Source organism: Bos indicus, chromosome 6 (assembly GCF_029378745.1).
Source record: "Bos indicus isolate NIAB-ARS_2022 breed Sahiwal x Tharparkar chromosome 6, NIAB-ARS_B.indTharparkar_mat_pri_1.0, whole genome shotgun sequence".
NCBI lineage: Eukaryota > Metazoa > Chordata > Mammalia > Artiodactyla > Bovidae > Bos > Bos indicus.
Window position 1 is genome coordinate 12,764,172 of NC_091765.1, and position 16,383 is coordinate 12,780,554.

General features: G+C 39.7%; 1 protein-coding gene across 17 annotated transcripts in view; it reads left to right on the forward strand.

The window, feature by feature from the left end:
• Nucleotides 1-16,383, forward strand: part of CAMK2D (calcium/calmodulin dependent protein kinase II delta) — a 317,101-nt gene that overhangs the window by 151,341 nt on the left and 149,377 nt on the right. For all 17 annotated transcript variants that reach the window (XM_070791027.1, XM_070791029.1, XM_070791031.1 and 14 more), the window contains exon 4: nt 13,654-13,708. In XM_070791027.1, coding sequence (XP_070647128.1) covers nt 13,654-13,708 — 55 coding nt within the window. The remainder of the gene's footprint in view (nt 1-13,653; nt 13,709-16,383) is intronic.

Below are 16,383 nucleotides of genomic sequence, written 5' to 3' on the forward strand. Positions count from 1 at the left end.
TGCTGACTTTGTTGCCAGTTACATCCCCAGCGTGCAGTTTCAGGAGAGTGGGCTGAACAGCTGAAGGAATGAACTCCTCCCCTCTACAAAGAACTTTGTTTCCTAAAAATCTTAGCTTCAACCTTTATAAAACTTCTTAAACATTTATCCCATTGGCTTAGAGTGTCTGAATAAAGACTATGGTCAAGATTATAGAGGTAAAAATATTTAATAAATTTGGAAATGTATTGATATTTCAAATATATATATATATTTATATATTTTTGCTCAGGATTAAAGGTCGATGTGACAACATTTTGCTTAGGAGAAGAGATGGCAGAACCAGTTTCTGTTAAAAAGTAAAAAATAATGCCATGTAGTTTTCATTGAGAACAGATTAAAGCTGTATCTTCAAATTGCCAGCTTTAACACCTTTTGTTGGCTTTCCTTTTCCCTTTATTGATAAAATAACAAATCTGTGTCGTAATCTTTGGCAGGTGGTCTCTGAATGCTCATTTCCTGTGCTCACTGCGGTCTGGCTTTCTTCTGAGTGTGTTGTGTGCTGGAAAGTGTCGGCTGTTTTCTGTGTCCACCACGTACCTGTGAACCTGGGAGTTCATAGGTGTTTTCTTGCTCTTCACTGCTTTTGCAAAACCACTGTTAATGCCTCCTCTGCTCCAGCACCCCATCATTGAACATGTTTTCTCGGATTACAACATCTTATGCTTCTCAATGCCACGGTTTCCTGCCATTGTCTTGGTTCCCCTCCCACCCCCATTTATTGTATCATATGTGTTTGTGTGTGCTCAGTCGTGTATGACTCTTTGCAGCCCCATGGACTATAGCCCACCAGGCTCCTCTGTCCATGGGATTTTCCAGGCAAGAATACTGGAGTGGGTTGCCATTTCCTTCTCCAGGGAATTGTATCATATAGAAGCTGACTTACTATGGTCTCTCATTCCCCACTGCTAACCATCCTTGTTGGCGGCTTTAATTAGTCATGGAGATTGTGCCACACTCTGGCTTCTCACAAGCTATCTTCTCCTTTTCAACATTTTTTTCCTTCCACTCAGGAATCAGCAGACTGTTTCCTCTAAGGGGCCAAATAGACATATTTCATTTTCATCGCTATAGGGTCTTTGTTGCAACTACTAAATATCGCAGTCCTAGCTTGAAAACACAATTGATAATATATAAACCAATGTGTTCCAGTGAAACTTTATTTACAAAAAACAGGTGAAAGGCTGAGTCGGGACTTGAAAGAAACGAGATAGTGAGCCACAGCTGGGGAGAAGGAGTTCCAGGCCGAGGAAACGGCAACTGCAAAGACTAAGGCGGGACTTTGCCCTGAATTCTTTCTCCAAAAGCAGCCAAGAGGCCACTGTGGAGGGAGTGCCATGAGCCAGGGGAGGGGTGGTGGTGCGGATGCCAGACAGATCAGTGTGGGGATGGAGCTGGACTTTGGGGGACCTTATAGGCTGTAGGATTTTGGCTTTTATACAGAGGCAGTTGGAGAGCCATTGGAAGAATCTGAGCGGGGGGGTGGGGGGCAGTTAATCAGATTTAAGCCTTAATAGGTTTATTCTGTGCACACCAGGACCCAGAGATCCCACACTGTGTTTGAGTGTCTCCTGTGGAGTTATGGGTCAGCAGTGGACTGCCGCAGGGGCAGGGGCTCTGGGTGCAGTAGACCTGGGTATGGCATAAGCCGTCTTGGAGGAGGTCGCCATTAACCCCACCATAGAAGCACCAGAACTTACACAGGATTGTGGAAACAGACTCTTGGAGGGCACAAACAGAAGGAGCAGTGACCCCACAAGACACTGACCCAGACTCTCCCATGAGTGGCCAGGAGTCTCCGGCAGAGGTGTGGGTTGGGGCTGGCCTGCTGCAGGGTTGGGGACACTGAGTATAGTAGTGCATGCATGGGCCCTTAGAAAGAGGTCGCCATTATCTTCCTTACCTCCACCAGAGTTTGGCCCCAGGTCAAATAACAGGAAAGGAACACAGCCCCACCCATCACCTGAAAATTGGATTAAAGATTTACTGAGCATGGCCCCACCCATCAGAAGAAGACCCAGGTTCCCCCTCAGTCTAACTCATTGAAATTATGAGCCATGCCATGTAGGGCCACCCAGGACAGACGGGTTGTGGTGGAGAGTTCTCACAAAATGTGGTCCACTGGAGAAGGGAGTGGCAAACCACTTCAGTATCCTTGCCTTGAGAATGCCATGAACAGTATGAAAAGGCAAAAAGATAGTATACTGAAAGATGAACTCCCTCAGTCAGTGGGTGCCCAATATGCTACTGGAAATCAATGGAGAAATAACTCCAGAAAGAATGAAGGGATGCAGCCAAAGCAAAAACAGAGTCATCCTAAAGGAAATCAGTCCTGAATATTCATTGGAAGAACTAATGGTGAACCTGAAACTCCAATACTTTGGGCACCTGATGCGAAGAACTGACTCATTTGAAGAGACCCTGATGCTGGGAAAGATCGGCAGTGGGAAGAGAAGGGGATGACAGAGAAAGAGATGGTTGAATGGCATCACCGACTCAATGGACATGATTTGAGTGAACTCCGGGAGCTGGTCATGGACAGGGAGGCCTGGTGTGCTGCAGTCCATGGGGTCACAAAGAGTCGGACACGACTGAGCCACTGAACTGAGCTGCGGTTTCTTCTGGCTGCTGTGCTAAGGACAGTGAGGAGGCAGGACTGAAACCTAGCCCCCCCACCCCACCACATATCTTTTGAAGGATTTGCTTTCAGATTGGATTTTGGACCTCAGAGAAATGAGTCAAAAATACATTGAGGATTTTTATCCTGAGTAACAGGGAAGATATGGAAGACACTGAATAGAGCAGGATTTAGGGAAAAGATCATGTGTAAGTTCCTTGAGCTTGTTTGATATGAGATGTGTATGAGGCAGGCAAATGCACCAGATGTTTGCGATGTCTGACACTTGTTATAACTTCCTTAATTGCATGATAAATGGGCAGTTCTTTAAAGAAAAAGTTATTGACCTAGGTGAACTAGCTGTTCCATCGAATGCTTAACCAAAAATATATTAACAGGTACCTGGTGCTTTGGAGAAGGGCATGGCAACCCACTCCAGTGTTCTTGCCTGCAGAATTCCATAAACAGAGGGAGGAGTCTGGCGGGCTACATTCCATGGGGTTGCAAAGAGGCGGACACAACTGAGCAACTAAACACTTCACACTTTCACCTGATGCTTACTGGCACTGACTAGTATACCAGTGCCTGTGGCTATATATATGAATATCCCTTATTATTACTATGATATCTAACTTTTGAGTAAATTCATAAATAATTTTCATGTTTTCCCTCACTTTTGAACCTAAAATTAGAGAATGTTCTTTTTCATGTGCTTTGTGTTTTGTGTATATTATCCAGAGGAGATAGACTGATATCTTTAAGTACTTTCAGCATAAAAGTAGTTACATAAAAATATAGAAATACCATAATATGGATACAGTTTTACATTGCACTTTTTTATAATTTTAGGAGAATTTTAAACTCATGTATTTCCTGCTTCAGTTCAGTTCAGTCACTCAGTCATGTCCGACTCGTTGAGACCCCATGGACTGCAGCACACCAGGCCTCCTTGTCCATCACCAACTCCAAGAGTTTACTCAAACTCATGTCCATTGAGTTGGTGATACCATCCAAGTATCTCATCCTCTGTCCCCTTCTCCTCCCACCTTCAATCTTTCCCAGCATCAGGGTCTTTTCAAATGAGTCAGTTCTTCTCATCATGTGCCCAAAGTATTGGAGCTTCAGCTTCAGCATCAGTCCTTCCAATGAACATTCAGGACTGATTACCTTTAGGATGGACTGGTTGGATCTCCTTGTAGTCCAAGGGACTCTCAAGGACTCTCTCCAACACCACAGTTCAAAACCATTATTTCTTCAGCACTCAGCTATCTTTATAATCCAACTCTCACATCCATACATGACTACTGGAAAAATCATAGCCTTGACTAGACCTTGACTAGACGGACCATTTCCTGCTTATGGAGTGAATAAAATTTGGAAAAATACTTTACTCAAGAAATGCATTTCAGAAAGGGGTTTGAAAGATGAGAGCATTTGGGCTGGTGAATCTCTAGGGAAAAGTCGGTTGCAAGTATTAAGATAATATGGTATTAAGTTGCAAAGAGAGGATGACTTACAATAAAGTTTTCCATTTATTCTGTTCTCCAAGGGATATTATCAGAAAAGCAATGCATCTGCTCAGTACATTTTTTAAAAGGACTTAATTTTAATTGGTTGCAAGAAATGTTTTAAGTTTTTCTCTCTGGTTATTTATTAAAATAGATCCAAAATAAAATGTAATATTTTTAATTTTTTAAAAGTTTTTAATTGGAGGATAATTGCTTTACACGGTTGCGTTGGTTTCGGCCGTGCAGCAATGTGAATCAGCTGTAAGTGTGTATATATACGTGTGTGTGTGTGTGTGTAGATACTCTGCCTCGTGATCCTCTTTCCCACTGCACCCCACCCCTCCAGGTCGTCACGGAGCACTGAGCTGAGGCCCTTGCACTCTATAGCTGCTTCCCACTAGCCATCTGTTTCACGCATGGTAGTGTGTATATATACATGTGTGCGTGTGTGTAGATACTCTGCCTCCTGATCCTCTTTCCCACTGCACCCCACCCCTCCAGGTCGTCACGGAGCACTGAGCTGAGCCCCCTGTGCTCTATAGCTGCTTCCTGCTAGCCATCTGTTTCATGCATGGTAGTGTGTGTATATACGTGTGTGTGTGTGTAGATACTCTGCCTCCTGATCCTCTTTCCCACTGCACCCCTGCCCCACCCCTCCAGGTCGTCACGGAGCACTGAGCTGAGCCCCCTGCGCTCTGTAGCTGCTTCCTGCTAGCCATCTGTTTCACGCATGGTAGTGTGTGTATGTCAGTGGTACTTGCAGTTCCTTCACATTGGATCCTCTTATAGGCTCATGTGCGTGCGTGTGCTCAGTCGCTGTCATGTCTGACTCTTTGTGACCCCAAGGACTGTCGCCCACCAGGCTCCTCTGTCCATGGGGTTTTCCAGGCAAGAAGGCTGGAGTGGGTTGCCATTTCCTCCTCCAGGGGATCTTCCTGACCCAGGGATCAAACCCATGCCTCCTTTATCTCCTGCATTGGCAGGCGGAAGCCCAATAGGATCATATAACCCAGTACTAATCAAGCATTTTTCTGTGATCTATAGTTATTTTTTTTAAGTATATAAAAATATATATATAACTCAAGCACAAGTTTCCCAAAGCTTAAGTGGTTACCTTTAAATGTGAAACACACTTCAGTATATTTTATTCTTATTTTAAATACTGCCTTGATCTGAACTTTTGGAAAAAAAAAGAGTGGGTGGATCTTTATCTGGTCTATTCTTTGGCATGATGCAGAATCCTTCGAGTGTGATATCCCTAGTTTATCATAAATAGCATAGCTTTTGTTTAATCTTAAATGTAGCTTAGTACTGTAATACTTTAAGACATTTAATGTGTCGGTGTCTTGCTGATGAAATATAGAGCCCCGTGAGCAGCCTGGTGGGCAGTGATCAGCAATCAGGCTTCTCTTTTTGACCCAGAGTATAGCAGGCTGAGAGGTAGAACAGTACTGGGCTCTGCAGTGGGAACTATAGCAGTGCTCTTCAGGTACTTAGGACAGAGGGATTACGCATGGCCAATTTTTGTCTTCTTCACCGGACATTCTTACCCATTTAATACATAGCAGATAGGTGTGCACATTTTGTACAAATCCATCAGAAATACAGTATTAACTCAAGCCTCTGTTAACACCTTATAATTGAAGTGCAATATGAAAGTGCACTATCTTGAGATTTCTTTAATATGCAAGTCATCTCATGACAATAGCTTTTCTTCTTTTCTTTTTAATATTCCTATTACTTGAAGAGATACATGAATGATCTCTGATTAGCTTTGCATAAGTATTAGAAGGTGGAATAGCAGAAAAATAAGGCAAAAAGAGAGAAAATGAAGAAAGTTGGAATCACTTATTTAGATATATAAACCAATAATATTGATGCAGAATTGAAAGAGGGAAGATTTTTTTAAATACCAGAAACATGAATTGATGACTGACTATTCCAAGAAGTGACTATGTACAACCAGATAATCTCAAGTTATTCTTCAAAAAAAACGAAGAATATTTCTAGATATTACTCAGTTTAACAGTGTCTGTAACTTCTCACATATATATTTGTATTTTAAAAATGAGCATGAACTGATATTAAAAGAACTATCCATTTGTCTATTTCATTAAACATCTCGGAAATTCTGTTCTTTCATGCAAAAGAATTGTTCGCTCTGTTATTTTGATGTCATGTGATCAGTGTAGCTGGTGACCATATAGGTTGTGGTTATTGGTCATTTCTCCTCACTTTTACCATCTTCCCAGACTGTAATTCTTTGACCAGCCAGAAGCTCCTTTGCATAATGTGAGCTTGTAACTTGATCTGAACTCTTAGAAGACACTGTGATTTCCTCTAGTCAGCCCTGGATGTTACTAACCTGATCCTATAGATATTGAAGCTAATCTAAAGTCAAGTTTAGATTAGCTTCAGGAAATCAGATGGGAATTTGAGAATAAGGATGGAGATCATGGTCAACAGAGTTGATATGCTCTGACTTTCAAGGATTGATCTTGTGTTCCAATGGGTTTTTGTGTGTACAAATAGAATAGTTTTAAAATTAACATGGATGGCATTCCCCACTGAATTTTCATATAATAATTATATCTACTTTTCTCAATAAGTCCTTTATTGTAGTTCCTTTGTCTTAAGTATTAGTGATGAATTGCTTTTAAATACAATATAAGTTAATTGTTGTTGTTTAGTCCCTAAGACATGTCCAACTCTTTTGCGACCCTGTAAATTATAGCCTCCAAGGCTCCTCTGTCCATGGGATTTCCCAGGCAAGAATACTGGGGTGGGTTGCCATTTCCTTCTCCAGGGGATCTTCCTGACAAAGGGATCAAACCCACATCTCCTGCATTAACAGGCAGATTCTTTACCACTGAAGCACCAACGAAGCCCTAAATGTTAATTAATGCTAAGTTTACAAAGATTTTCTTGTCACTTCAGAAAAAAACTTGAAGTTTTATTAAAATAAATTCTGAGAGACTTCCCCTGGCAGTCCAGTGGTTAAGACTCTGTGCTTCTAATGTAGCAGGTACTGGTTTGATCCCTGGACAGGGAACTAAGATCCTGCAGGTTACACAGTAAGCAGCCAAAAAAATTTTTTTTAATTTCTGGTTTTAAAGTTATTTTACTTTTGAGTACTGAATAGTGGCTTATTTTGCATTTATTAATGAGGCATATTGCTCAGAATATTGTCAAAATACATAACTCAAGCAACTTTAGAAATTTATGTTTCCAATATCTAAAATTAGAATAAACTATAGTTTGTGTCTGATCAGTTTGTTTGCCTTTGACAGCTAAATCAAATCTCCAAATGTTTTATACCCAAATTTTAGAAGTTTCTTGTTAAGACAAGTGGGAAAAAATCAACTTATGAATGGTATATGACTATTGACTTTGACAATAATAACAAAAGAAATATCTGTATATCTTTATGTGCTTTCCCTTTTTATTTAATTTAAAATAAAATAAACTATATATACATGGATTCATATTTCAAAGAAATAGAGGGCATGTATTTTTCAAATCCATACAACCTAAATTAATATTTTTATCCTGGGGCAGTTTTTAAAATAATGCTGTTTTCACAAGTGCTGGGGAAGATGCAGAGTAATTGGATCACGTATACGTTGTTGGTGGGAATGAAAAAGGGTCCAGCACTCGGGGAAACAGTTTGGTAGTTTCTTCAGAAATCAAACATGCAACTGTCATATAAGCCAACTATTAAAATTATAATCCTGGGCATTTATCCCATAGAACTGAAGACTTAGGGTCACACAAAACATACACACAAAATTTCACAACAGTTATTGACAGAAAAAACAAAACTTAAGAGGGAAAAAAAAAAGCCCAGATGTCCTTCTATGGTTGACTAACTATGGCACATCCATATAATGAGCAGTAAAAAGGGATGAGCTGTGGATGGACACAGCAACCAGAAAGTGAAAGCGGCTCAGTCATGTCCGACTCTTTCTGACCCCGTGGGCTATACAGTCCATGGAGTTCTCCAGGCCAGAATACTGGAGTAGGTAGCCTTTCCCTTCTCCAGGGGATCTTCGCAACCCAGAGATCAAACCCACGTCTCCCGCATTGCAGGCGCATTCGTTACCAGCTGAGCCACAAGGGAAGCTCAAGAATACTGGAGTGGGTAGCCTATCCCTTCTCCAGCGGATCTTCCAGAAACAAGAATCGAACCGGGGGACAACCACCAGAGAATTATGCTAAATGAAAATGAGAGTCCCATAAAATTACATACATTATTTCACTTTTATTTCATTCCTGAAATGATTAAACAGTACAAATGGGAAAGAGATTAGTAATTGGCTGGGATTAGGAGGGCCTGAAGAGAGCAACAGGAGGGATCCTTAGAGTTGTTTCTGTATCCTGACTGGATCCATGTCAACATCCTGGCTGTGATGTCGTACTGCTGCTAAGTCACTTCAGTCGTGTCTGACTCTGTGCGACCCCATAGACGGCAGCCCACCAGGCTGCCCCGTCCCTGGGAATCTCCAGGCAAGAACACTGGAGTGGGTTGCCATTTCCTCCTCCAATGCGTGAAAGTGAAAAGTGAAAGTGAAGTCGCTCAGTCGTGTCCGACCCTCAGCGACCCCATGGACGGCAGCCTACCAGGCTCCTCCATCCATGGGATTTTCCAGGCAAGAATACTGGAGTGGGGTGCCATTGCCTTCTCCGGTTATGTTGTACTATAGTTTTGCAAAACGTTACCTTTGGTACATAGGAACGAAAGCTAACATAATTTACATAGCAAATTGTCTAAAAGTAAAATTTAATTACAAAATTTTAAAATGGTGTTTTATTAAATGTATTACTCATGTTATAAGAAAGATTAAGAAAAACAAAGCATTTATGCAGATTTGCCCTCAGTTTTCTAGAAATGTTGCTTTTATTTTGCATTTGGTTTTGGGTGGTTCTTTGTTTTGTATTTGTGAAGTTGGCTGTCTAGAAATGACAAGCTTTGTCACAAGAGCCAAGAGTAATGGTTGAGCTGAAATTTCTATCTAGAGTAGTGCCATTTGACTGTTATAATTCTGAGACTAATAAATATGTTTTTAAATTAACAAATGAACTAAATATTGGCATTCCTGTTTTTGAGAGGGGCTTCCCTGTTAGCTCAGTTGGTTAAGAATCCTCCTGCAATGCAGGAGACCTGGGTTTGATCCCTGGTTTTGGAAGATCCCCTGGAGAATGAAAAGGCTACCCACTCCTGTATTCTGGCCTGGATAATTCCATGGACTATACAATTGGACAGAGTCACAGAGTTGGACACGGCTGAGCAACTTTGACTTCAAACTTTTACTTTTTTGAGAAGACTTGGTGTCTTGCATGACTGAACTTAGCTAATGCTTGCTCTGGTCATGAAATATATGTAATTAACTGCCAGTGATACTATAAAAAGTACCTGACTTACAAGCTGTCATTTTTGCACCCCAGTATGTGAGACAAATCTACAACCTCAATCCTCGCAACAGAGAAAACTAAAAATGCAGAGCTCCCCTCATTTATAACCAGGACTGTTGCTCAGAACTCACAAACAGGGACTATGAGGATGCAATACAGTCTGTTCTGCATGAGTGACTCTTTTAGTAGTATGATAACTTTGCCCTACTGTGTTTAGTTTTAGGGATTTATAATATCATTCAAGAGAGAGAGGAAAAGTATTAGGGTTTGGGTCAGCTAAATTTGGAAACATTTTAGCCTCAGAAGCTCCTTTTCCACCCTTATAGGTCTCCTACTTAATGCCTTAGAATTTAACTGTCTATCCTGGATAACTATTACACTTGCTTCTACCTTTGAGCAAACTTCCCAAAGGTCCCCAGGTGGCTCAGTGGTAAAGAATGCACCTGCCAGCGCAGGAGGCACAGGTTCAGTCCCTGGCTCGGGAGGATCCCCTGGAGAAGGAAATGACAGCCCACTCCAGTGTTCTTGCCCGGACTAAATGCACACACACACTCTGTCTGTCAAGGAAAAAGGACTGCTGAAAGAATGATGATAACCTTTTTTCTCAAGTACTTTTCTCACTAACTTCTTTAAAATGTCTTTCTAAAGGCATCTTGGGGCTGACTGTAACTAGGTTAGCTGTGTGCACCCGTATGGGCCGGTTGTGGCGATAGCATAGAGCAGTCATAGCAAGAACCGGGGCAGCCTGCCTCCTAGTGCGGCAGCTGCGGTGCTCTCATGGCTGGCTCTGCAGTCTGGGTTGCCAGCTGTGGTGAACAGAGCATCCCATAATTCCTCTGGTGTGAAAAGGAATTGGGTTATTTATGTAAGCTTTTGTAAAAGTAAATACGATTTTCAACCCATAAGCAACTATTAAACAGGAAAAAAGGATAAAAGAATGGATACTTTTGACCGACAGAGAAGGCTTGAGAGAAAGAGAGATGTCTGACTATGCAAAACACCATCTCCAGGCTCTCAAACATATCAATAACAGGAGACTAATAGTTGAAGAGCTAGAAGTTTTAAACGGAAGCAAACCCTTCCTCAGAGCAATTGTACACGTATGGCACATCCATGTGAAGACTGTATGACATAGTTTTGTTAATAAATGAAAATTGTAATTTCATTTAGTTATGTGTTTTTAGTTGTTTATTTTTAAAAGGCAGTGGAAGGAAGGAAGGAAAATCATGGGGAAGGTATAAAGAAAATGTGTATTTATCCCATGTAAAGATAATGCTAATTTTTTTTCCTGCTGTATCAATAGCAGAATTCATTCACAATTAATCTCACCTGGTCAAATGGCTGGTTAGAAATAGTAGAGATCATTTTAGAGTTGTGTAATGCAAAATGATTGAACTTCATCACATGGTTTATTTTTAACCATTATCATATGCTTCCTGACAAAATGCTTTGGTGAAACTTGTTTTGACCCCACATAATGTAAGTTTGATGATCAGGCTTGAGCAACTCTTGACTTGTTCAAAAAGTGATTCATTTCCAAATGATAATTATATCCAGGTATTGTATTAATAAGGTAGTGGTAATCTAAGAAATGTTATTCCAGATATAACCAGAAATTAGTACTGCTTCTCCACTTGTACCTGAAATTTCTACCTCTGTAGCCATACCATTATTTCAACGTACACGTGGAACTCTGCTCAAGGTTATATGACAGCCTGAATGGGAGGGAATTTGGGGGAGAATGGATACATGTATGTGTATGGCTGACTCCCTTTGCTGTTTACCTGAAACTCTCACAACATTGTTAAAACTGGGCATACCCCAATACAAAATAAAAAAGTTTTTAAAAATTAAATATAAAAAGCCCACAGATTGTGTTATAGCCACTCAATGAGGTATCTGTGCAACTATGTCATATAAGAAAATCAGTGAGTTATCACCCATGGTGTGGCTTTCCTTACTGTGCTGAATGACTATGAGCAGAAGACTCATCATCGAGCCGAACTTTTGATTTTCTTTGGCAGAATAAATTTAAGCAGAGGTAGCAGGAAAATTAAAAACAGATGCCTGAGATGTAAGCACACAGCAGTCTTCATCTTTGTCACTCCAAATTTATGGATGAAGCTTGTGATTTCTGATATTGCCAAATTGAAAGATACTTGTCACACAATTAAAGTTACAAGAGAATTGCACATTACTCATTTTGTTTCAGACATATATAGGTATACTGAGCTTTGATGATTTTGTTTTAGATATTTATAGGTATACTGAGCTTTGATGAAAATGTTTATCCAAAAAGAGGGAAGAATGCCTAACATGTGACATAGTAAATGCTCAAAACTGATTTTATGAAAGACCATCTACTATTTGCCAAGTCTGTGTGGGATGCAAAGACTTCTAAAATATGGTTCCTGTTTGGTAGTGTTGTTGAGAAAGAAATTCTGCGTACTAAAGAAAGGACAGATATTCGAGTTTGTTAATAAAAATAAAATAGGCTGCATCCTTAAATTCGAAGGTGACACTATGAGAAACAAGGTAAGAGGGACGCTTCAGCATGTTTACATTCCGTGTGCTCAAGAGACAAGCAGGGGAGCTGAGCTGCGCTGAAGCGGCTACACGCCCAGGTGCCTGTCATATGGGCCCCCTCCTCACGTTCGTGATAATAGAAAATCCACGTTTTACAAATGATAACCCAGAATTATGGGGGAATAAATGCCTCTCTTTCTCTACTTTGGAGAAGTTTCTGGAGAGGAATTCAGAATAGACTTTAATAGTGGGCCAAGGATGATATCTTAAGGGGATGAAATTGGATTATAAAGAATGGACATTCTACTAAGCCTGTGGGCTTGGGAGTTTCATGAGTACCACAGACTCCCTTTGTGGATTACTATAGCTTGTGTGACAGTGTGTGTCCTAGTGAAACCACATTTTCCATATGGTGGTCATCACTGCACCAGGATCATACTAAGGACAAGTCACAATATTAATAGATGTCATGATCCTTTTGTGGTGACTTTTGAAAAGCATTGTGTCCTATGAGTTGGTTGCTTTTCCTGGCCTCTGTTGCTCCCAGTGAAAGCCAAGCTACCCTAAGTGATTATATAAATAGGAAGAATTTACCATCTATGGGGGTGAGTTGGGGGAGTCAGGGGGCTTATTTGAAATAAATAGAAGGAAGAACAGTACGGGAGTTTTACATGTGTGGTTATCTTATAGTAAACAATGAGCACATTTAAATTCAAAAGAGAGAAACTTTGGTTTCTCTCTGTTTAGCTCTCTGAAAACTTTAAAGTATTAATTTGAGGAGCTAGTAGATTATCTTATTAAAAGTTCTAGCTGTACATTTTTAAAACTTTAAACTTTTCCTTTCGTATTAGAGTCTAGGCGGTTACCAACGTTGTGGCAGTTTCAGGTGAACAGCGAAGGGACTCGGCCATACGTGTACATGCATCCATTCTCCCCCATCTAGCTTTACATTTTTGACTGATGACTTGTTAAATGGATTTTGGTGACTTGACTTTAGAAGTAGCGTAATAAAAAAAAACTGTTTTGACAGGTTAGCTGGGGAGTGCTATATAGAAATTCCCCAGAAAAAAGGGTGAGCAGAGGCAAGGAGACCACTCGCTAGTCTCCTGAAGACCCGAACTAGGATGATAGCAAAGGGAATGGCCAGGGAGAGGCTCTCAGAGGTCGAATGGCCCAAAGCCTGGTAACTTTGAACATACAGAGATATAGCAATTATTAATGTTTAATTTTCACATGGCAGTATGCAAATTATTTTACCTTTATTTAATATTCTCAACCTTTCTGTAAAGTGTAGGTATTGTTATCTTTGCAAGTTAATTAATTTGCTTAAGATCACACAGTTAATAATTATCAGAATCAGAACTTAAACCTAGGATCTGTGTGAACCCAAGCCTTGCTAATAAAGGATTCTGACTCATCAGAGGCTAAAATAGTGTTGCTCACATTTTAATTTAGGAGACAGATGCCTATTCAATGCCTGGCTTAAAGTTGATTGTTGGCATACATATAACACAAACTGTCTTCTCTTTTTCCTTTTTTCTTCCGTTTTAGTGCGACTTCACGACAGCATATCAGAAGAGGGCTTCCATTACTTGGTGTTTGATTTGTAAGTACAGCATACTTTGTGTTTGGTGTGTTTTTTGCTATTTATTTGAAGATTTTGAGTTAAAGATCATTTTTTCTCCAAGTAGGAGTCCAAATTAATGACCTGATAATATTTTCAAATGTAATTCTTTTGAAAAAAGGTGAATACTCAGCATCGTTTATTTAAAATTTAAGTTAATCTTCCTAAGGGAAATAGTTAAGAGGGTTTCCTTTGGGATTGTTCATTGTGATCTCATAAGTAGTTCTCAGTTTACAATGTACAATGTAAACTGAGTGAACAATGATGCACCTCAGTGTACATAAGTATAATTTTCCATTGAATTTGTAAAAGTATTTGTAACTATCTTACATAAAAAGAAGACTCAAGAACCCTTGAGGTGTGTTATTTCAGGGGTTCTACAACATCATCAAACTCCCATCTTTTACCCCAGCTCACTGTCTTTGTTCTCAGACTGGCATGGTTCAACTTACTACATGCAGACATGGTAACCTAAACTGGAAGATATTGTACCGTATTTTTTTTTAAGAATGAACAATTCATCTAGTAAGCCTTCCATTTTTCACCTCATGGGCCAGGACTAGGTCACATGCCTGCCCCTCACCAGTCACTGGCAAGAAGAATGGAAACACCAAAATTTACTTACACTAAGAATTGGAGACCAAGGTTCTATTAATAAGAATAAAGGGAAAACCATGCTCTTGGGGAGCACTCCATAGCATCCCACCTGGCTGAATGGGATATAGTGAGACAGGCCACACACAATACTTCTTGGGGTTAAATAAGAATATACTTTCTGAAAATCAAATTGATACTCCAAATCAAAAATGTCCGTATTGTATAACTTAGTAATTTTGGTTCTTGGAACAATGTCCATGGACACTTGTTACTCTAAATTCAGATAAAGCTTGAAAGATGTTTATTGCATTGTTCTTTATAGGAGGCTGGGAAGAGGGGGAAGAAAACCAACTTAAGGATCCAATAATGGAGAATCAGTTTTCTTAATTATAGTGCATTCATATGATGAACTACTCTCGAGCATTTATTGGGATATTTGGGGAATAGATAAGAAAAAAATATCATTTCATCTAAAATGTGTCTAATGACAGGTTAATACTAGGTTTGGTTAGTTCAGTCCTCCAATGATGTCTTTAAGAAACCAAGTTCATTCCATCTTTCAGTCTGTTCCTTGTAGTTTGTGGGTTTATCCTCACTCTCAGATACCTCTTACGTTCTCACATTTGGTGCCTCATTTCAGCTACCATGGTGACTTGCGAAGGCAGGGGAAAAAAGGGAATATTAATCCCATTCATATATTTTTATTTATAGGGAAAACCTTTCCCAGCAGTCCCTCAGAAGATATCTGATAGTGCATTATTGTTTAGAATTGCTTCTGATGCACATATCTGAACCAAGTAGTATTAAAGGGGATAGAATAATAGCGATTGGCATTGACCAACCATAAGTTCAGTCCATAGCAGGAAGGGAAGTCTTGCTTATTGGGGATAGGAACCCAGACATGTCTGCTGTTACTATGAAATGTGTTGCAATTATTCTTCAATGTTTAAAGTTTAAGAGGAGAGTTATCAACAATTCTCATCAAAATCCTTTTCCAGTAAGTGAGATTAATAAACTAGTTAAACACAGTCCAGTAAGTTAGCATCAAGCTTTAGAGACAATTGGAAAACAATAGTTAAAAGTATAGATGTTCAGTGAGTAAAAAGAGATTATAACAGATATAAATAATCCTCTATTTGTGGTGGTATTCTAGGGAGAAGAAAAGTAGCTTTAGAAAAATGCACATTTAAAACATAGTTAAGAAAAGTATAATCTTAAAGATATCGATGAAATACTTATGGAAAAAACTGGAAGTTACTTTGCCAATCAGTTCCAAGATAAAATAACTACTTAAATTCCTAAAGATGGAATGTTCTCTGTGTTTGTCCTTTTGATGATGGTTTTGGCAGTGTGGTACTTGTGCATACTTCCTGTGGAATGTCAGCTATTTAGAATCTAATGGGAAGTTCTATTTTTATAGGTGTGTTGAGGCTTCTTCTAGTGGAATACTTCTCCTTTTCTAAAAAGCAGAACAGAAAGGGCCATGAGTTCTTAGTTTCTTTTTGCTATTATTTACATTTTTTATTCAAGTATCTGTCCTTAGTTTCCAACTACAAAGTATTAATTGTCAGTTTTACAAATAGACTCAGGAATCAGTGCGAAAGGCCTTCATGAAAGTGAAGATATCTTCACAGCAAATACTGAACTGCTTTATTTTTTTAGAATCATATTCCTCAAGGTCTGTCCCTAGCTGGTTTTTAGGCACACCTCAGCAACTCCGGGTGGCAAGAGATGTGGGTTTATCTGAAATCTAAGGGAAGGTAAGACAGTGAAGTAATGGAGCTAGAATTCTAGTCCTCAGGGAGGGGCCTAAAGGCAGAGCCATCGGCCTTAGGAAATAGAGCAGATCCAGTCCATTTCTAGGACTGATGGCTAATAAGGCTTTGACAAGGGCAGTCATTTGAATATGACTTACATATTTCAGGAACTGCATGTCAGAAGAGATCTGTATTGTGTGTTTGGTGGGTGAATATACACAATGAAGTATAGAAACATCACACTCATAGGTAAATATTTTAAGAGAATAATTAAATTAAGGCTTACTGGAAAGCCTGCTGACC